At 29.0% G+C, this 22,668-nt stretch overlaps 4 protein-coding genes across 5 annotated transcripts; 3 read left to right on the top strand and 1 right to left on the bottom strand.

Annotated features, from left to right (window-relative positions):
- Nucleotides 1-1,192: 1,192 nt before the first annotated feature.
- On the top strand, nt 1,193-9,045 carry LOC145752643 (tRNA (guanosine(18)-2'-O)-methyltransferase TARBP1-like). The gene is made up of 20 exons (XM_082568947.1): nt 1,193-1,388; nt 1,470-2,370; nt 2,775-2,924; nt 2,989-3,222; nt 3,433-3,619; nt 3,936-4,131; nt 4,238-4,414; nt 4,543-4,808; nt 4,937-5,054; nt 5,128-5,384; nt 5,484-6,075; nt 6,195-6,319; nt 6,422-6,621; nt 6,778-6,922; nt 7,056-7,176; nt 7,323-7,563; nt 7,731-7,893; nt 8,308-8,395; nt 8,474-8,678; nt 8,791-9,045. The coding sequence occupies exons 1-20, from the start codon at nt 1,193-1,195 to the stop codon at nt 8,990-8,992; spliced, it is 4,764 nt and encodes a 1,587-aa protein (XP_082425073.1). The 3' UTR covers nt 8,993-9,045.
- Nucleotides 9,046-10,580: 1,535 nt separating this feature from the next.
- On the top strand, nt 10,581-12,671 carry LOC145753741 (serine/arginine-rich splicing factor 1B-like). Its single transcript, XM_082570179.1, has 4 exons — nt 10,581-10,840; nt 11,491-11,678; nt 11,764-11,936; nt 12,020-12,671. Exons 1-4 carry the CDS (start codon nt 10,668-10,670, stop codon nt 12,203-12,205), a joined length of 720 nt encoding a protein of 239 aa, XP_082426305.1. The 5' UTR covers nt 10,581-10,667; the 3' UTR covers nt 12,206-12,671.
- Nucleotides 12,672-12,912: 241 nt separating this feature from the next.
- LOC145753742 (epithelial membrane protein 2-like) lies at nt 12,913-14,248 on the bottom strand. The gene is made up of 4 exons (XM_082570180.1): nt 14,066-14,248; nt 13,765-13,854; nt 13,497-13,640; nt 12,913-13,377 (listed from the first exon to the last, which is right to left on the bottom strand). Exons 1-4 carry the CDS (start codon nt 14,166-14,168, stop codon nt 13,208-13,210), a joined length of 507 nt encoding a protein of 168 aa, XP_082426306.1. The 5' UTR covers nt 14,169-14,248; the 3' UTR covers nt 12,913-13,207.
- A 2,417-nt stretch (nt 14,249-16,665) lies between these two features.
- On the top strand, nt 16,666-21,876 carry LOC145753649 (septin-2-like). Of its 2 annotated transcripts, none has more exons than XM_082570062.1 (9): nt 16,666-16,671; nt 18,830-18,935; nt 19,191-19,401; nt 19,609-19,743; nt 19,953-20,172; nt 20,539-20,684; nt 20,767-20,862; nt 20,933-20,987; nt 21,069-21,876. In XM_082570062.1, the coding sequence occupies exons 2-9, from the start codon at nt 18,926-18,928 to the stop codon at nt 21,162-21,164; spliced, it is 969 nt and encodes a 322-aa protein (XP_082426188.1). In that variant the 5' UTR covers nt 16,666-16,671; nt 18,830-18,925; the 3' UTR covers nt 21,165-21,876. The 2 variants fall into 2 exon arrangements, with proteins under 2 accessions (XP_082426188.1, XP_082426187.1); XM_082570061.1 differs by lacking the exon at nt 16,666-16,671 and adding an exon at nt 17,414-17,885 and having other exon boundaries at nt 21,069-21,875.
- The last annotated feature ends 792 nt before the right edge of the window (nt 21,877-22,668 follow it).

Below are 22,668 nucleotides of genomic sequence, written 5' to 3'. Positions count from 1 at the left end.
GCTTTACTTTAAGTTACTGAAAATTTACCCTTAATTTTAAAGTTAAAACGACTAGAGTACCTTTTAAAGGTATTAAATGCTTTAAGAGTCTTCACAAATGTTATGTAAATTTATTTATACTTACAGTTTATTCTAAATTCCAATATAAATTTAAATAAATTTATATCGTGCAGTAACTTAGGTTAAACAGGTTTAACTCTGATCCCTTAATTGAATCAAATATAAGCTATGCCATACGCTACATTAACTTTGCATTAGATGGTTGAAAATTATAAGCTAAATAGTCGAAAAAATGATTTTCAATTTGATCGCGTGCATATTTTCCCACTTTATTCGCCGATGACGTCACAGTGGTTTCATTTTGGTTGAATTTGGGCTTAAATTTAATTCAAAAATTTGTCGGATGATTTTAACGAAAACGCCTTTACCAAAAATGGGTCCAGAATCTATAATTATATATTTTAAAATTTGACAGCCTTGGATAAAAGCCAAACGTGTGTCATAGAAATATTAGCATTGCATACCGTTCAATTATTTTGTAAATATCTTTATCTTCGATGTGGGAAAGTCAAATACGCGACTTTAACATAGAGTAACATAAGTTACTCCAACCCAGTATCGAGTTGCCTGTGGCAGTTTGGGATATTATAGATTATAATTGCCCAATAATTATGCTGCTGATTAAGTGCTGGCTCAGCAGGAGTTCATACCCTTTATAGCGCCTTATTCAAGGGCGCTACAGCATGAGGGCAGTGGGAATTGAACTCACGACCTTATGTGTGGTGTGGCAAGTGTTCTTACCACTACACCACGCTGCCGGTAAAAAATAATTTAAATATTTATAAAAAATAAAATATCAAAAAAAAAATTTAATTGTATATATGTTTTTTACTTCCTATTACATTTGCATTTTTTTTCAATTATCGAGCAATTTCTAAAAAAGTTAGTAAAAAAATAACGTGACAACCTTTAAAAATGTAAGCTTTCACATTTTTTTAAAGCTCTTGAGTAGAATAAACAATGATTTGTTACTAAATTTTAATTATGAGGATAAATCATTTCTTTAAAGTTTAAAAAAAAATTGGTGGAAACACTATTTTTTTGTAAACAAATCTACCACGAGGTCTGCAATAAATATCTGAAAATCAATTCATGTTTGTTGGATAAGTTTTTATTGCATTTTTTCTGAAAAATGGAGTTAGAAGATTTGATTTCTGTCTTGGAAATAACAGAAACCGACTTATTGGATCAATTTATTTCTACAATTTGCTCTAAATTAAATCAACATTTAACCAATTCAGAGAAAAGAGATTTTAACTTTATTAACAAACAATTAGAAATATTAAACGAAATATTACGAGTTTGTAGAACGAAGGGAAAAATTGTTAGTGAAACAGAACAAAAAAATTTGTTTAAAATTTTTAATTTTGGAGTTGATTTTAGTTTAATAAATAATAATTCTACATCAGATGCTTTGGTCACCTTTCTTGGTTTGATGCCAACTTTGAACATTTTCAGTAAAAATGTGAAATCTTCTGCGCTTGACTCAATTCAAAATATTTTTGAGAAATCTTTTTCTTGCCAAGCTTCAACGGTTTATGATAAAAACATTTTAAAACTTGCCGAAAAATGTATTTTTCTTGGAAACACTGAGATATCAAATTTAATTTTTATTTTGCTTAAAAACCGAATGTTGCCAAATTCTACAGATTTATGTGACTTTATTTCCTATATTCACCTTTTTGGAAACGCTGCTAAGCTTCTACTTAAAAGCAATCAAACCGAAACAGTTATGACCAACATAGTCTTAACAGTTGAAAATGTCTTCAGTGAATTAAAAAAAATTATTAATATCACAAACAAAAGTGACCATGTAACTAAAGGTTTAAAATTTATTGAGTTTATTTTTGAAATTTATGATGTTTTACAAACAGTGGAAAGTTTGGATGATTTGAAATCGAAATTTGAAAACTTAGTATTTCAAAATTATGGTTTTTGGAGTTTATTCCAAAATGGGATTTCACACAAAGAAGCCTCGACGCGAAAACTTTGTATTATATTGCTAAGAAAATCTGTTTTACTTATTGAAAACTTGAACAAAGAATGTGTTGTAAATTGTCCAAATTTTGGGAATAAAAGTTTTGAAATTTCAAGTGAAATATTTTTCTTTAACCCTAAAGATTCTATTTTAATAAAATGGAAACAATTTCTTTCAATTTGTGAAACTTTAGATGAAAATCAAATCCATGTTATTCGACCGATTTTTATGAAGTTTGAAATGTTATTTGCTGCAGATTCAAATAAAAGTAAAATCTTACAGATTTCTTGGATGTTTTGTTTGTTAAGAAGAATGTTCACTCATGAAAGCAAGTAAGTAATATATCGAACTTTTTTGGTATATATTTTTATCCTCGATGTGGAAAAGTCGAATACATGACCTAAACATAGAGTAACATCAGCTACTCAGACCCAGTCTTGAGTTGCCTGTGGCAGTTTGGATTAATATAAAGATTATAATTGCCCGGTAATTATGCTGCTGATAAGGTGCTGGCTCAGCAGGAGTTTATACCGTTTATAGCGCCTTACTTAAGGGCGCTACAGCATGAGAACAGTGGGATTTGAACAACCTCATGGTGGTGAAGCAAGTGTTCTTACCACTACACCACACTGCCGGTCACTTTTGAAACCCTTTTTTACTCATTTATTTTACCTATATTATTGGTTACTAATTTTTTATATTGAAGACTAATTAATAATGCTAAAATCATCTTAAGAGCTGTACAAAAAGAAGGATTACTGTTTTGTTTGGAGTTGGACCAAACCAAATACAAAATTATGAACAACATTTATTCGCTTGAGTTTGTATGCCAAGACTTTGTCGAACTTTTAAGAGATGAAAACTTATACAATGTTCCTGCTGTCATGTAAGTTCGTTATTAAATTTAAAAGTTAAAAACTTTTCAAAAAATGATTTTTTTTTCGGTACAGAAATAATCAAATAAGCAAAGAGGCAGCTAATTGTGAAAACTTGCCCTTTAAACTGCAACAATTCTTGGTCTGTTGCTATGACAACTACCATGACGAAACAAATTTATTAAAACAGTTTATCTTCAATGTGAGCAAACATAGTTGGAGTTCAGTTTCACTTGTTTATGTTTGTGAAAGTTTGAATCATTTTCCAAAAACAGAAGCCTGGACAGCAGTGGAAGTTTTTGCTCTAAGGTAAAAATAAATTTATTTTGTTAACAGAGCTTATAAAAATTGGCAAAACTTAAAAGAAATGTACATAGTAAATACAATACAGTTATGTTAAATTTTTTATTCAAACTATATCTAAACAAATTGTGACATTAAATATATTTTGTTTGTGCTTTCTATTTATTTGCAAAATAATATATATATTATTTAAACTTTGTAAACATTTTCTTTTAGAAATCTAATAACAACTTGTATAGCAACCCATCATCCTGTGTTAAGAAAAGTAATTGTTCGTTTGTTGGTTAGTTGTGCCATCAAATTTACTCAACCTGGTAGGGATAATATTCTGGATGTTGTAAAAATCATCCATCTATGTATCAGAGATAAGGCTATTACAAGAAATTCGCCATTGTGGAATAAGGTATGTGATATTTTATATTTTAGTATATAGGTTCAAAATTTAAAATAGTTGATCTATAACATGCTGTAGTGGTTAGAACTATTAGCTTCACAGCATGAGGTCAAGGTTTGATTCCCACTTCTAAGAGCAATTCGAGACTATGTCGGGGTAACAAATGGTACCTTATGTTGAGACCTTTCTACATTAAAAATTAAAATGTACAAAAAAAGCTATTAACCATAGCTTTTTTATTTCATAGTCTTGTATATTTTTACCTTATTATTAGAGCATGGAAAAAACATTTATTGTCTTTTGATTACTTTTATTTGTTTTTCAGATTGCAACATGGGTTGTAGCTAATATACAAAATCTCACTTCAGTAACACCAACAACTAGTATTAATAAATATTTGTTAAAATGGTTTAATGATATAACATCAAACACTGAAACTATTAATGAAACGTCATTACCTGATATTACTTGTATGGCACTTATAACTTTATTGTCAGCTGATGGCTTTCATCATGGAAAAGGTATTTTTTTGTTTACTTAATTTTTGTAATGCTTTTTTTAAAAATAGTTTATTTTATTTTTATTTTTTTTAAGTAAAAATTTTGGTGAAATGTTTATAATTTTTAGATGCTGAAATGGGACGAAAAATGTTGTCAGAAATATTACAAAATTGTCTTACGAATATTGAGAAAGCAGTCACTCATATTTACACTTCACAAATTAAAGTGTTCTACTCTGTTTGTTTTATTAAAGATATTTTTATGATTTTTAACACTACATTAGATAGTAAGGAAAATAAATCAGGTAATTTTTACAAAAAAAATAATTTTTTTACTATTTACATAAACTCAGTTATTTTTATTTTTTTAATCTATTTTACAAGAGGTGGTTCACATTTTTTAATTTTTTTTAGTAAATAATTTTGTGTTTAGATCCTACCAAAGAGTGCTTAACATATTTTTCTACTAAGTTGTACTCAGGAATAATTGAATACATTTCTAGAAAATTTCCCATTATTTGCCAGTCTCTTTCCAATTTAAGAATATATTTGAGTTTAATGGATGAAATGCTAAAATTAACATTTCAAAGTTGCTCAATTGCAAACAAAAACAAATTAACAGCATTACTGATTGCGATGGTTACAAGTGTTTTTAAAACTTCTTTAAATTTTGTTAAAAAGTTAAACAATCTAGAAAAGGTAAAAAAACTTAATTTTATGTTTTTATTAATAAACACAATTATTGTCTTGCTGTTTAGAATGGTTTGATAATTTTAAATTACTGTGTCATGATTATAATAAATTGTATTTCATAATATTTTTTACAGATCACTCTAGAAGGTCTAGATAAATTAATTGCTAGCTTATTTGCCACAAGATGGTGTTGTGGAGCAATCTGTGAGTTTAATTTGAGAATAGATTCATCAGTGATGCTACAAATTAAAGGTTTGCATTAACTTCCTTATTTGCCACAATTTTTGCTTTTAAAAAAAGTTAATTTTAAAACTTTTTCTTTTAGGATTTTTCAATTCCCTTGACCTTCAAGGCAAATTAATATCTCTAAAACGATGCACAGAAATTCCTAATAAAACATGGGGGTTAAAAATGGGTGAATATCTCACACTACAATGGTCTTTTGTGGGTTATTCATTCAAGTTTAAGTTAAATACAATTGATCCAATATTGGCAATCAGTTATGTTTCTGACATAGTTGAGATTGTAAATGGAGGAAGTTTGATAACACTTTTTGAAGCTGCAAGTTGTTTACTAAACGAGGTACCAAAATAATTTTTAATTGCCCAACCATGGTGCAAACGAAACTTAAAAAGTTTTATTTAAAAATTTGTTTTAAGTTCTTTCTGTTAATTTTTTTAGATTTTTTTGACATCTTCACTACAATTGCAAAGCACACAAGTAATAAATTGTCTTCAAATTTTATGGAAAACCACATATGACTTGATCAACTCATCCTTATTTCGAATCCTGTTTCAATCATTTGTATCCACTATTTTCCAACCCTGTATTCTAAGTTCAAGTGAAGGCAGTGAAGTGTTGGAATGTGTGAATCAAATTTTGGAAGAAATTATAAATCTTTCAAAATCAAAACCAGGTTTGATTTACCCAGTGATAAAATCATGTCATGAATATTGGGTGAAGGAAATATTTGGAAATCAACATCAAAATCAGGACAATAAATCAAATTTATCAAATGGTGATTTAAAGATTGACTTACACCATGAAAAATCCAAAATGTTGCAATTTTTACATGGTTCTACAGAGTTTATAAAATCAGATCAAGTTGTTGATTCACAGGCAAACCAATCAGCTTATAATTGCACTAAATTGATTCTTCACTGTCTTACTTATGTTCCTGTATTAACTAAGAATGGGAAATCAATTCAGCAAGCTATACAATTTAGCTTAACATTGAATGCAGAAATTGCAATATCTTTTTACATTGACAAAGGTAAATTTTAAATATTTTTAAGATATATTTTTTTGTTTTGATTTTTTGTTAATATGTTATATTTATACAAATAATTACTTTCAGAAACTAATTATGCTTCTATTTTATATTATATTTAGAAGAAGAAACTAGTCTTATTGCCACCAATTTGCTTTTAAATTTGAACCCACAAAATAAAAATGATTTTGAATTTGGAAACCACATTTTACATCAACTTTTATCGCTTGATCAAAAGACAACAAAGGTAAAATTTTACCAAGAATTTAATATTTTTAAGTTTGTTTTACTGTTGGGGTTGGAAAAGTAGTTTATAATTGTAAAGTTAATATTTATATTTATTTTTAAGGCAAGATCAAGATATCATTTCAATTCTTCCCACCATTTTTTAAAACAAAAAATCTGGCAGAATGTTTTTATATTATCTCCATTTATAAAACATGAGGAAGAAGAGTTTATGGCAGAAAGTTTGATTAACTGTTTAGCTGTTGATATGCAAGCTTCTGTCAGGCACTTAATTGAATGGATTTTAACTCTAGCTATATTCAGGTAAAAATTGCAGTTTTATTCAAGTAAAAATTGTTGTATTTAAACACTATAGGGTATACATTTACTGGCTTATTTAAAATAATATTGTCTAATATTTAAATTGTACAAGTTTTAACCTTCAATTTTATTTAATTTTTTTTTATTTTAATTTTTTAGGTTTCCAGAAACTAAAAAGATGTTGTTAGATAAATTGAGTTCGAACACAATAAAGGGATCAATGCATACTGCAGTTTGTTCTTATTTAACTGTTGCTTTGTTATTGGGAGTGGCTTGGAAGCATAAATACAAGCAAAATGAATTGGTATGTAGCTTTTTATCATTTCTATAAGATGTAAAAAAACTTTTAGTTATATCTTACAGTTATATACTTGATAATTAAACAAACATTAGTGTATTGTTTTTTTTTCTTTTTTTGTAGTCTTGTAATTTTACAGACTAGCTACTATCTGGAGCTACTTGATCTAGCTATCCCATGGTGTATGACTCAGCACTTTTCAGTTAGATTATATGCCCATGCTGTTCTACTCAGAATCAAACTTATATTTCAAGAAAATGGTGTGTTGATAGTTTATTTGCTTTGAAACATTTGTATATAATTAATTTATAATATAGATTATTATTTTGGTAGTAATATTGGCCCAAGTGTTTTTACATATTTTTTCAGTTTTATTTTTTTTTTAATTATTTTGTACTTTTTTTAGGTGAAATAGAAACTTTAAACCTACATTGTCCATCTTTAAACAGATGTTTAATATTTGCTGACAACTCACTTGGCAATGTTGTGAAAAATTGGATGAGAATCAAAGAAAATTTTATGTTGTTTTATCTTGATCCGATCCTTGATATTTCTCTTGTTAATATTTTTGAAAATTTACCAAGACTTTGTTTGATGGAAACTTGTGACATAAAAAATTTTGAATCAATGATTTATACTAATTCATGGTAAATATAAAAAAAAATTGTTCTTCTTTGCAAAACTTGTTATTTAAATAACATACACAACTATTAAGGAACCAATCTAAACAAAATTTTAATTATTTAAATTAAATACCTATTTTACTGTTTCGTTGCTAAGTTTAAAAATTAAATTATAATTTATTTATTTTTAGGATTCCATTTAAAAGTTTGCGAGAAGTTTTAAGTGAACTAAAGCCTTCAATTTGGGTTGCACATGCTAACAATAAACCTCAACAATTTGATGAAATGTTGGTACAACCAGTTTGTAACACTGATATGCAAAAGAAAATTGTAACTAAGGAGGATAATAACAAGGTGAATCTACATCTTAAAATTATTATTTGTAGTTTTTATTATATTTTTAAACAAAAGTGGTTACTTTAATTTGTGATTTTTTTTTTGATATTTGTGGATTTAAATCGGCAGTGTGGTGTAGTGGTAAGAACACTTCCTACACCACACTTGAGGTCGTAGGTTCGATCCCCACTGATCTAATGCTGTAGTGCCCTTGAGTAAGGCGCTATAAACGGTATAAACTCCTGCTGAGCCAGCACTTAATCAGCAGCATAATTATCGGGCAATTATAATCTATAATATCCCGAACTGTCACAGGCAACTCGAGACTGGGGCGGGGTAACTGATGTTACTCTATGTTTAAGTTGCGCATTTGACTTTTCCACATTGACGATAAAAATATATACAAAAAAAAAAATTATTTATATATTTCAGCCAAAGCAAGGTGGATTAATTTTAATAGCTTCTTTAATTGACAAAACATCAAATTTAGGAGGACTGGCCAGAACTTGTGAAATATTCGGTATGTTAGCTATCTTGTTTAACTTACCTATAAAATATTAGTTTAAGGTTGAAAGTGGTTTAATTATTTCCATGCTAGGTGCTGAAAAATTGGTTGTCAATAGTTTATCATGCATCGAGGATAAACTGTTCCAATCACTTGCTGTTACTGCCCACAAGTGGTTAAAAATGGAAGAGGTTAAAATCTGGAAACTGGAAGAGTATTTGTTGTTTTTAAGGTCAAAAGGTTACCAACTAATTGGAACTGAACAAACGGAGCAAAGCAAAAATTTGGCGGATTTCAGGTAAAATCTACCTTTAAATTTATGACGTCATTCATAGAAAATTTACCCACCAAAATTATCCTAATTCTTATAAAAATATAATAGATAAAAAATACAAGTTTTTTGTTTTAAGATTTCCAGAAAAATGTGCGCTGTTGCTAGGCAGCGAGAAGGAGGGAATACACCCCAACTTGTTACGATTACTTGATTGTTGTATCGAGATCCCGCAAGTTGGCGTAGTACGTTCGTTAAATGTTCACGTTAGTGGTGCGATCGCAGTCTGGGAGTTTTCAAAACAGAATATTTTTAATTCGAGTAAAACAACCGAATCTTAATGATATTATCTAGCTCGTTTGTAATATAATTATGCTTAATTTTGTGTAGCAAAAACTCATGGTGCGTTAGTTTAAATTATTAAAATTCGTAAATAATTAAATTTTCTGTGCTGTTTGGTTATAGGTTTATTGGGTTATTGAAAGAACATGATTAGTTTATTTTATCTAAAAAGAATTTAAAAAAGCTCAAAAGGCAGATTATAGACAGCACAAAAGCTATATTCGTTTGTGCATTTCAATTCTCTCTTTAAAATACTTTATTAAATTCATCCAAAGATCGCTGTAGTTGAACAATTTTTCTCTTTAATTTAATTGCTCGCTTTTTATGCCAACGAACTTCAGTTTTATGTTTGTGAATCGTACTTTTTTCTTTTGAAATCTTGTCATAAATTTCTCGTTTTCGCTTGTTTATTTTTTGCCAGGATTTGCTACAACTTTGAATAGTTGTCTAAAAAAGGAAAATTCAAAATTTAATAAAGAAATGTCTGATGTATTTCAGCAATCTTAATTTACTCACTGGTTTAAGGTCTATAGGCTGCAGAGGGTCAAACGTCAGTGACGTCATTTCCTTGAATATTTCTGCTAGCTTTTCCTGTTCGCATTTTTTCTTTGACTCTGCTTTTAGAATCGTCCAACCGCGAGCAGGAGTTTTTGTCCCGTAATTAGTCTGTCTTTGCTGACTGCAGCTTACCAGCCAGGTCAATCGCCTCTTTTCTTTTGGGGAAATAGGATTTTTATTGATTTGTTCACTGCTTTTGTACTTATCAACCTGTAAATAGGATTATGAAATTTAAATTCATGCTTTTTTGTTCTTATTGAAATAGTAAACTTACAGTATATTCCCTTAGTGTTTCTTTTTCTTTCGTTATCAACTTTGTTAAAGAAAAGTCCTTATCCCATAAAGGCGACGCGAATTTCTTTATCGGCAAATTATTTACGTCTGAACTTTTTACCCTTTGTAGTAGCCAATTAAAAATGTGCGTAGCCTAAAAAATACAAATTTTAACAGCGCTAAAGTATATGTGATTTTTTAATATCGTTTAATACCTAAATTTTTAGTTTATTTTCACATTTTTACCTCTCTGATAACTTTATCGTTCTGTACTTCATTTTGGACAGGATTGCTCATAGTCATGTACAAAAAGCCAAATTAACATCGTTTTTATTACCTTTTGACATTTGTTCTTGGGATTTTTTAGATTTACCTGCTCAAAAATTCAACTAAGTGATTTTAGTTCATTGATAAAAATTTTCAATAAAACTAGAATGAACAGATCATAGTGCAACACTATGATGTCATAATTCTAGTATTAATTTTGATTAACTCAAACTTTAACCTAAAGTAGTGTTTTTTAACTGATATATAATGTATTTAAAGTAAATAATAATAATTTATTTAATTTTTATTAGTTTTTTAATTATGGGCCGAAAAAGTATTATAAAGAGGACAAAGCCCGTAATAAAAAAAGAAGCATTCACTCAAGTGTAGCAGACTTCTGATTGGTTAAGTCAGCGCATGCGTCAAACAAATTCTTTCGTCATTTCCTTTTTCTCATTTTCAGCAAACGCTTCAATGCTGCAGTTGCGAATTCGTTAATTTTGTCAAGATTTTAACCGAAATTTGCATTTTTAGACATTTTTATTAACCATAAAGTAAGTTAATTCGAAAATAAACATGGGTAGTCGTTCTGGTTCCACTGATTGTCGTATTTACGTCGGAAATCTGCCACCTGACATGAAAGAAAAGGAGTTAGACGATCTTTTCTATAAATATGGAAATATTCGCTGCATTGACTTAAAAGGTGGAAGAGGAACTCCGTTCGCGTTTATTGATTTTGAAGATTACAGGTATTTTATATTTTTATTCTTTTTTAAGAATTCAAAAAAACTCGACGTATAATGTTAGCGTGCTTTCGTCAGTTCCTCTATTTTTATAGCCTAGCCGTTCGCGTTTATTTTATTGTTAATATATAAAACATGATAACGTTTCACCAGTTTATTGGCATGCGGCTATGTTGCTTTTAAACTTTTATTAGTTGGTGTTTTCCAAAAGCATTAAAACTTGGATTTATTTTTAATTTAAAAAATGTGGGTTAAATTAAAAAAAGAAGTATCAAAAGTACAGTCTGTATCTTAGAAATAAAATAATGGTCTTATAGTTTTATCTTATTTGCGCTTTTTTATTTTGAATTTTATTCCAAAAGTCGGATAATTGGAAGGATTGGATAAGTTTGGATTTGGAATTTGGATTGGAATTAAGGGAATTTTTAACATAGGAAAGGACAGGAATGTTTGGAAATTGGGAATTTTGGATAAAATGGAATAATGTAAACTTGGCACAAAAATAATTTTCATAAACTCACTTTAACACAAAAAAATCCAATCCTGTTTATTCAAATAAGTTTAATCCCGAAATCGATCTAAATTGCAGAGTTTTGGCTCCCACAAAGTCTAAAAAATTAACACTAAACACAATTTTAACACTTCTTAATTTACAGAGATGCTGATGATGCAGTAAAAGGCCGAAACAGCTACAACTATGATGGTTACAAGTTAAAAGTAGAGCGACCGAGGGCTTCTCAAGGGGGTTTTGGAGGGGGTCATGGTGGCGGTCGTCAGAGTGGGTACATTAGAGGAAGACCGGGCCCCCCTTCAAAAAGAACAGACTACAGAGTGGTAGTACAAGGTGAGAAAAACCTATAAAATTTATGAAACTCTAATTGAACTTTTTTTGACTAATTGCTTATTGTAATATCATATACTTTTATTAGGCCTGCCAGCCACTGGAAGTTGGCAAGATCTTAAAGATCACATGAGAGAAGCCGGTGATGTTTGTTATGCCGATGTATACAGAGATGGAAGTGGTGTAGTTGAGTTTATGAACTACGACGACATGAAATTTGCAGTCAAACATCTGGACGATACAAAGTTCAGGTCTCATGAGGTAAATAGTTGTCATTTTTTGTAATCCTTATCTGAGAATCACATTTTTGTAGTTTTTAACATTATATTTTGTTCTTTTTGTAGGGTGAGACTGCTTACATCAGAGTTAAACTCGAGCGTGACCGAAGAAGTTCATCTCCACGACGATCCCGCTCAAGATCTTATAGTAGAGACCGAGACTCTCCATCTTACTCCAGAAGAAGATCTGGATCCAGAAGTCCAAGAAGATCAAGATCCCCCAGGAGGTCCAGATCAAGATCCCGATCTTAATTTTTGATTCTTCTGATTTCGAGAACCAGAAATTTACAATCAGTTGATTTTAGACTTGTGTTCATTTTTTAATTTGTAGTTCTTTAACAAATTCACTGAATGGTTGTAAATTTGCCGCTGTTTTTTCTTTAAAAGAATAATCAGAAAAAACTTTTAAATTTTTGTCAAAAAAATTCAAATCTTACAAAATATTAAAATATCCTAAGTTGACAGCTTTCAACACCTTATTAAAGTCGGCTTTAATTGGGCACTTATTATTTGATAAGAAAAAATGTAGCTTTAAAAATCATTTTTTATAAATATCTTGAAAAAATTAAGAATTGATTGTAAAACTAATTGTTCAGTTATTCTGCTTTGTTTCTTTAAAATCATAATCAGCTGTAGAAATTTAAATGTGTGACCAAATATGTTTTGTTGATTAGTTCGTGATTTTTTTGAATAAATTCGTTATAAAATAGGCTTTGATTTTAATAATCAATAATTATCCTAATACGATTTTTAGTCTAATTAATGTTTCTATTTATTTTACAATGAATCGCTTACAATTTATTTTAAACAAGTATCGCCGTTGGGCAAGCTATATATAGAAAATTTGTGAAGTTTTTTTTAGACTAATTCACTGGAATATTTACAGACTACTATTTTAAAGCCATTTTAAAAGTGGCCTTGCTATGTAAAAAGTTTTTCCAACGCGTTTTCAACACAAGTAATATGGTAAGTTTATTAATATACAAGTTGATTAATATAAAAACATCAGTAACTTTAACGTACAAAACACTGGCCACCGTTATTTGTATTTACAGTCAATTAAGCACCGGTTGGTTATATATAACACGTAAGGCAAATACGTCATCAATTTGTCAGTGGCGCCTATTGTTTAGAATAAAATTTGTACAGAAAAGATAGTTTGAACTATGGTAAACAGGTAAAAACAACATTTAAAATCAAATTTAAAAGTTGGCGGCGCCGGGTAAAAGTTAAAATGGTTAAAAAGGTGACTTTCTATTCTTCTTTCTTCATCCCCAATTCTACATACGTCATGATTCCTCCAGCGATCAGGGTCATTGGGAACGAAGCCCAACCGAGACCGAACGAGTACCCGAATCCGGATGATTGGTCGTGGGTATAGGTCAAGTTGGTAAACAAGGAGAAACAGATCAGACAGAAGAAGGCTAAAAAAGCAAGAAAAGTTGTTCACTTTTACCATTTATTAATACAAACACTAAGTTCTTTAAATAGCTGCATTACAACGACAACTCATTAGATAGCTTAGTACTATTTAAATACCTACCAGACATCAAAAACAGGGTGGCAATAGCAGTTGGTGAAATGATTTCTTTCTTTTTAATAGCTTGCCCAATAAGCAAAACAAGTCCGATTACTACGCCAAGGAAACCCATGCAAACTGCTAGAACTCCAAACCCACGAACAGTTTCTAAAAAATCATACATTAAGCTTTATTTTAGCTTAGGTTCAGTTATTTTTTGAACGTCTGATACAATTTTTTAACGGGTAATCAAAAGGTTGGGGATTATCTTTTTTTAATACAGATTACTTACCATAGTTTTTGTATATGATGTTCGCCCCCACTCTCACATCTGAGCAATCTGTTTCGTTGCATTTTCTCCACAAACCAGTTTCTTCATTCCCTATAATGCAAAACATACACTTTAACCACATATTATTAAACTCTGTTTAAGTAACTAACCAATGACATAATATATTTAAACTTTTATCCCCGATTATAGGTCACTTTCTGATTTTATGTTTAATCATATTAAACCAGAGTTTAAAAATCATAGTATCAAGATCAAATGACGTCATAACTATACGTCACTTATTTTCTATTAATTCACTTACCAATTGTTACCCAGCTGTTCGTTGCAATAGCTACAACCGAGAAAATAAGACCGATAATTCCAAAGAAAATAGCGACTCCTGAAGCTATTGTGGAAGTTGACATTTTGTTTGTAAATTTGAAGTGTTAAAAGTAAAATTAAAATAGGTAAAATATCTAAAAAAAAACTAAAAAAACTACTTAATTAAAATACGTTATATAAAATCTACATAATACTATTTTGTTTAATATATAAAAGAGCTAAAAACTACCTTGATAAAAAAAAACTAATTTCTAAAAACAAAACTTTTCGTCAAAACAAAAGCCTAGCAAAATCTTTTAAACGCTTGCTTGGCCTTTGCAAAACTTAAAAAAAAGCGGTTACGCCCCTACATTGCTCTAAAATTGATTCTGGTTCGTTAAATAAAAAACGAAGCGAGCATGAAGCGCTGTTTTCGCCTGACTAACAAAAGTTCTGCCTTCAGGGTAAAGGTATACGAGTTTTTCTGCTTGACTAACCATACGAGTGCTGAAATGTTGTTTTTCGATGATTCTTAGGTCTTTTGTTCACTTTTAACAAATTGTTTTTGTTGTTTTGTGTCTGTGGTTTATACTGATGCCTGTTTTTCGTGAGGTTTTGTATTCTCATTTTCCAAGCTTTCGTAAACATAAAAATATAGTTCAAATTTTTTTTTTTAAATCATTTAAATTTTTTTCATCAAATAATAAAACACATATATTAATTATTTTTTTAAATATTTAAGAAAATATACCAAAAAAATTATATTTTTTACGTAAACTAAAAAGTTAAGCACAAAATAAACAACAACGCACCGAACACAATAAATAAAATATCATGTAACATATAGGGCCAGTAGCCTAAGTTAAAAAATACCAATACACCAATACAATCAAATATTATTCTAAAGGTTACCAAAGCCTTCATTATATATTTTGTAACCTTTTTCAATTATACGTGTTACAGTTTAAATATACATATGAGCGTTCTTGCTTACAAAGAAGGGCATAAAAAGATAAAATTTATACACTCGTGGTTTTTTGTACAAAACGTGTTTTTCTATTTCATTATAAAACTAGATTATAAAGAGTAAACAGTATCAAAAACTAAATTTACGGTTCGTTTATTTTAACTCTTTCTAGGCGGTGTATATTTATAATAACCAGCGTTTAGTCTTAAGAGAGTTTAAATAAAGAAATTAAGAAGTAAGGCAAGGGTTTTAGTGCATAATATAAACTATTAAACGGTAAAGATTTTAACATAAAATATAGCTATTACGTACAGTTTTAATTAGAATTTTGTGATACAACTTATTAATTGTTAACATTTTTAAAAGTTTAAAAATTTACTTTAATTTTTAATATAAAAAGATCGCCTTTAACAACTAAGTGTTAACCTTTACTTTATTTGCATTACAAAATTCGCTGTTAACCGATATTGAATACGGATATCCATCGGTACAAGGTTTTATTTAGTTCTTACTAACATTGATTAAACGCTTACAGGAAAGAAATACCGTTGCCTATAAACAGACTTTAAATTGAATAGACGTTTTTTTATACTATTACCTCTCGTTAGTAATACCACGACTTTAGGGAGAATTTAATATAACTGGTGCGTGCTGTAGTATATTTAAGTGGCTATTCAAGTTGTGTTCTAGCCTATAGAGTAGCTAGCTGTTGTATACTGATATTTCTGATTGTAAATATTTTAACATTTGACTGGAATTATGGCTAAGCAGTTGGAAAGGCATCGTTCTATTCGTAAAAATGCGAGAATTATTTCAACGTTAGGTCCAGGTATGTTCTTGTTTTATTTTGTTTAAAAATTATAATTTAAAAAAATATTTCTTTATGGAAAACTTTTATGCAATTCTCCTAATTCTAAAGTTAGCACGAAACTGTAACCAATAAAACAACTTTAGATATTATAATATAACTAAAAATTTACTGTATTTACGTAGATTTGTGGGATATTATTTGTAATTTTGCAAATTGTGTAGACTTTTATGTAGACTTTATTGGTTGTTAAATTATTTCATACTTCATTTAAATTAGTTACAGCACATAGCTGGCTTAGCATTTGCCTATGCGTAAAATGTTATGCAACAGTTTCTTCAACATAATTACAAAGTTTGGCAACAATTTCTTTCTTAAAACGATTTGCATAGTGTTAGGATAATTTATTTTGATTATATATTTGATTGCATTTAAACTAAATGATGCAACAACAATTTTTTTAAACAATTTTAAGATTTTTAAAATTCCAATTTATGATAAATATTTTTGATTTCTTTGACAACCCTGTCCCTGGGTCGCGCTCGGCTGCGCTTTAAGAATCATAAACTTTGGGCGTATTCGAAACTGTTTTACGTCTTTATTTTTAATAAGTTTTGCAAGATTTTAGTCATTTTTGGACTTAATTAACGCCTAATTTATCTTACCAATTATTAAACAAACTACCAGCATGTCAGGTAAGTAATTTAAATTGAATTTAAGTCAACCAAATAGCGTATTTTTAAAAAGTAACGTATTTTGTGTTGTAAAAATATTTTTTCTAAATAAAAATTTTTTATTTTTATGTGAATTTGGAAAATCATCAGATCCAAAGGTAAGATTGTGCCAAATAATGTTATACAATTTTTGTATTAAAATCTTTATTATGTCTTTTGTTAGACTGTTAAAAACAAAACGTGTGTTATTTTTAACAAAATGCACTTTGTTACTTGTTATAGTTTTTAGTTTGCAGTGATGTTATTTCATTATTTATAAAAAATTCACCACGTTTTTAAAATATTAAAAAAGTAGAGATTTTTCATACATAATGAGATAAATTTATTTTTTGCATGTAGTGTGTTGTTCTGTTTTTTCTTTCTTTGATAGCAAGCTAGCTTTGTTACATAAGCTTAGATTTTTAACCTGCACAAATACGGTGTTGCTGTTTATTTTGGCTTAGGAAGGTGATTTAAGCTGCTTTTATTTTGTTGACATAAGCAGCTTTGCGACCCCCTCAACCCCCAGTCTGGAAAGTAGGGCAGTTTTCGACGAGATCTCGTGCGTGCAAGCGTAAAAAATGACGTGACCACGCGTGCACACGTACTATGATTTTCGGTCAACGCGTGCACGCATGATTTATGTTGGCGTGCTTTACTTAAATCTGGCTTAAATATACAAGACGTCAGCATTGCGCGTGCACAATTTTTTTTAAAAACCAGGCGTGCAAAATGTTAATTTTGGGCCTGCATTTTTTTCACCGAAAAAAATCTCGCGCGTGCACGCTGCCCTACTTTCCAGACTGGCCCAACTCCTGTCCACAAAAAAATCATAAAAATTAAAAAATGTGTTCGTAAAATAAGTTTTATGTTGTAGCTATTTTTATCATCAAAATTAACAAATTTATTGAGTTATAGTAAATTAATTACCAAGAAGTTCTGTTAGTTTTGTCTAGAACGAAAGGTCTTGTTAGTTTGACTTTAATATTTTTTATTGAAAAAATATTTTCTTGACAGTTATGTTTTGTAAAGGCATGGTTTTATATAAATACCTTAAGATTTTAAAGTTATATTTAACTTAAAAAGGGTTAAAATTGTAACCAAACAATAAATAAGTTGTATTATCTTGGTGTAAATGAATGTTATGTGTTTGTGATTTGGTTTTACTATCAAACTGTTGATATTATTGATATATCAGTAAACATGTATTCATCAAAAATAGAAGTCATTTTATTTACTTGCATTTGCTTAGTACAACCCAGCTGAAATTCGCAAGAAATATGAAGGATTTGCGAGCCCCAAAGATCGAGAGGAGAGGGACCCAAAATTTAAGGTGGGCGAGGGTGAAAAGTTAGGGTGACTTGGGGTTTTACATAAACCCCCTCAAATGTGGATATCTGTAGTCTCCTTGAAACTGTTTAACTTCATATTTGTCCTTGTGTTTAAAGGGATCAATATTTTTTAATTTGTTGTCAACTATTGTGTTTAAACTTGAATTAATTGATCGAACATTGCACGTTGCAAGTTATTATTTCAATCAGCCTGCTGGGCATGAAAATTGATTTTATTTTAGGTCCTAATTATTTTTTATTTAATTTGTGTATGAAAATGCTTAATAATATAACTTGTATGGTAATTGAATGTATAAATTTATTTTGGCAATTTGACATTATGTAAAAAAGGTTGCATGAAAAAAAGCTAAGTGTATACAAGATTATATAAGAAATTGAAAAAGCAAAATTATTGCAAGCAAAATAATGTTTCCTTTGATTTCCCATTAAATTCCTTACACTATCACTTACATAGTTTATTTATTAATTAATTATCATAATTATTCATCCACTAATTGCCTGTTGTTGTGACGTTATTTCCAGGTAAAATTGTGCCAAAAAATTCACCATAACATTTGGTTGTTTTGAGTTTTATAACCATTTCACTTTTAACACTAATTTGTTATATAGGTCACCGCACTTTTATTATGTTTTATGACTGTTACCTTGCGCACTAACTAGATTGCAACTAAAATAATATAACTATTTAAAATAATATATACTAAAATGTATTTTTTGTTTAAACCAAATTTATTACTAACTAGTGAGCAGTAATTTATACATAGCTTTGCATAGGCAATAAACACTTTTTTAAATTTAAATTGTTGGCCATTAAAATGCATTTCACTATTTAACCATGTTTTCAGTAAACATAATTTTATTGAAACATATATATACTTTTATTCTACTCATTTTATTCTACTTATATTTCAACAATTTATTATAGTTTACCAACCCAGAAACACCAGGTTATGTTGGGTTTGCAAATCTTCCAAACCAAGTTCACAGAAAATCTGTCAAGAAAGGTTTTGAGTTCACTCTAATGGTTGCAGGTAAAAATTAGTTTACAATTTAAAAACTACCGTAATGGAATATATATATCATAACTACGGATTTTTAAGTTTTTATCAAAATTTAACTAATGTAAGCCATCTAGAGATACATCCAAACAAAACTAGACAAAGTTTTATCTAAATTGTTCGATTCCGTTTTACAATTTATAGGTTCGTAACCAATTTAAAATTTATTTTATTACTTTAGGTTTACATTTCTTCTATTTATTCTTAACCTATTGTTAAATATTTCAGGTGAATCAGGATTAGGAAAATCCACACTGGTTAACAGTTTATTCTTAACTGACCTCTATCCAGAAAGAGAAGTGCCTAACGCTGTTGATAAAGTAAAACAAACAGTTAAGATTGATGCAAGTACGGTTGAAATAGAGGAAAGGGGGGTAAAGTTGAGATTAACTGTAGTTGATACACCAGGGTATGGAGATGCAATCAACTGCTCAGACTGGTAAGTTTTTGTCTTCTGATGTTAGTTTTTTCTTTAAATTTATTAGGTATCATAGTTATTACTGTTTAAATATGGCAATAATGATACAAACCTAAAGTTACTAAAGACTTAGCTCTAGAAATGAAATACTAATAAAATCTCAGAAAATACTGGATTGGCCTACTTGTATTTTTCTAAAAAAAATTATGTGATGTTTTCTTAAAACAGTTACAAGCCAATTATCCAATACATTGATGATCAGTTCGAGAGATATTTACATGATGAGAGTGGCTTGAACAGAAGACATATTGTTGATAACAGGGTTCATTGTTGTTTCTATTTTATTGCTTCTACTGGGCATGGGTAAGTTAAAGATTGCTTTTTTAAAAAAAAATTTTCAAACAAATATTGGTTACATAAAAACCTAAAATTAAAATTAAAAAGATGTTATAAAACCAATAACAGAGATTTACAGTTAGGATTTTTGTGTAAATTGTAAATTAAATTAGGTTATTTTAAAGAAGTAATAAAGAACATAAATGCAATTTTAAAAAGTTAACCAACATTTTTAGGTTAAAACCATTGGACATTGAATTCATGAAAGCACTTCACAACAAAGTTAACATAGTACCAGTAATCTCCAAAGCTGACACGCTTACTAAACCCGAGGTCAAAAAGTTGAAGAAGAGGATCTTGGAGGAGATTGCAGCGAGTGATATCCAGATTTATCATCTTCCGGATGCTGATGATGATGAAGATGAAGAGTTCAAGGATCAAACAAGATGTTTGAAGGTCAGTTGTTATAATTTTTCTAAGAAATTTAATTTTTGATCTTTGAAACTTTATATAACAGAGGTTAGTGGGCAATATATATGTCTGACCCAACGGTCCTAAAATTAAAAATAATGCCTTTTGTGGTGCATGGGTAAATTATCACGGACAAAAGTTTCAAGTGATGACCATATTTTGGCATATAAAATGCTGCCTCTAGGACGCAGAACCGACTTCGGTATAATAATGATACTAGTTTAGAGTAAGCTAGGGGCCCACCCCTAGTATTTAAAAATGCAAAAAATCACGATTTAAAATTCAGTAACCAAAATGCACTCTGCTGATATAGATTGATTATCAATAATTATTATTGTTGTATGTTCGTAGGAAAGTATTCCCTTTGCTGTGGTTGGGTCAACCCAGATGATAGAGGTTAAGGGTAAGAAGGTCAGAGGTCGTTTTTACCCATGGGGAGTCGTTGAAGTGGAAAATCCAGAACATTGCGACTTTTTAAAACTAAGAACAATGCTCATGTAAGTTTTTAAAAAAATTTTTAATTTTTTTTATATTAAATTTTTTGCGATTTTATTAAATACTAAAATTTTGTCTTTACAGAACCCATATGCAGGACCTACAAGAAGTTACACACGATCTTCATTATGAAAACTTTAGAGCAAGACGATTGCAGTCCAAGGATGGTGCTGATATTATGTAAGTGTTTTTTAACAATTCTTTTAAAAGCAACAAAAAATAAAAAAATTAAATTTGAAAATTGTTTTAGGAATGATTCTTCTTCTTCAATGACCGACAAAACATTACAAGAAAAGGAAGCGGAGGTAAGATTCAATCAATTTTTAAAAATCCAATTTTGTTCGAATTGTTTGGACAACTTTTTAATTCTTCATTTTTTAATACAGTTACGACGAATGCAACAAATGGTTCAACAAATGCAAGCTCAAATGCAGGCACAGAAAGCTGGCGCCAGTCCCAAAGTTACAACACACCAAATTTAAAAACATAGTTATATTTGGTTCCCAAAAAAGTACCAAAAATATCAGTGTTTTACTATTCAAAAACAAATAAAAAAAGTAATTTTCTCAAATTTGCAAAAATAAAAAATTACCGATAAATATTGGTAAATTATCATTGTTGAACCTAAACTTGCCTAAATCATAACTGTATATAGTTACCTATTCAATAAGAAACCGAATTATTTACCAAAAACCCATTTTCACTTTTCTTCTTTTTTACCAATATAAATATATACATATTTGTAAGTATAAAAATTTTGTATTTTCTTTGTACAAAAAAAGTATTTTAGAAGACCTTTTTTATAAAAGAATCGTTCTTAAACGATTTAAATTTTGTTTTGAAATCCGTGTATATGTATACGCTTGGGTAAAAAAATTTTGGTTTTTAGATTAGAATATTCTTACATTTTTTTATTGTGTAAAAAAAGTCATTTAATTTTTTTTATTTTGAAATATTTAATAATTCATTAAAATGCTGCCAATTTTTTTCTAAATTCAGCAAGTTTAAATTTCAGCGATAAATATACGTTGTATCTTTTTTTAAATTGTATCATTTATATTTTAATTTGTATGCCTTTGAAAACAGCATTAATATTAAAAACATAAACTTTTCATCTTTAACTGTAATTATTGTTTTCTGCATGAGCTATTGCTGTTATTATTTGTTTCATTTACTGTCATTAACTGCCTAACGACATTTACCCATTTATTTTCAAACGAGAATAAAATTCAAAAAAAAATTAGTGTAGTTTAAAGTAACTGAATTCGTTCTAAGTAAGGTAAAAAATTGTATTATTATAATTAAAAGTTAAATGTATTTTTATTTTTATTAAAATATATAAAAAACTAAATCGGCATTAAATTAACTCTCTGCGAATAAAAAATCTTAAAAAATATGTTAGTTGATAAAATAAACTTGACTTTACATCTCCTGCATAAGGTTTGAAAGCGAGGCAATAACAAATAAAGTCGCCAAGTGCTTTAAACGCATTACCACCAATCAAACTGCCCACGTGTTTTACTTGTTTACTTTAAATCAGTTTCAGTTAGTTACTAAAAGGTTTCGTATATATTAATGCAGCTATTACATATTTCTTTGTAGAACGATTTGTTATTTAATATATCATTAGTTGTTAAATAATTTCCACTTAATAGTAACCACTTGATCTTAAATTAGTGTTTTGATTTGAAAAAGGTAATAGTTAAGTTTAAATTGAGTGAGTTATGGTGCACAAAAATAATAAGTTTTAAAGCAACAATGTTCTTTGTATTGTTGGTATAAACATAAATAAAATCAGTAACTTGGCATTATTATTTGTGAATTTACAGATATTTACTAGTTTTTTCCGTGATTTTATAATGTGTTTTACCTAACGAAAATCAACAATGGTAAGAATTGAAAATAAACAAAGTTGTTCGGAAATATTAAATTGTGAGTTTATGTCTCGAAGAGCAAATCTTGTTTCCTGAACGTCACTCAAAAAAG

Source organism: Corella eumyota, chromosome 5 (assembly GCF_963082875.1).
Source record: "Corella eumyota chromosome 5, kaCorEumy4.1, whole genome shotgun sequence".
NCBI lineage: Eukaryota > Metazoa > Chordata > Ascidiacea > Phlebobranchia > Corellidae > Corella > Corella eumyota.
The sequence above is the reverse complement of the archived record's forward strand: the minus strand, read 5'-3'. Positions and strand labels throughout refer to the sequence as shown.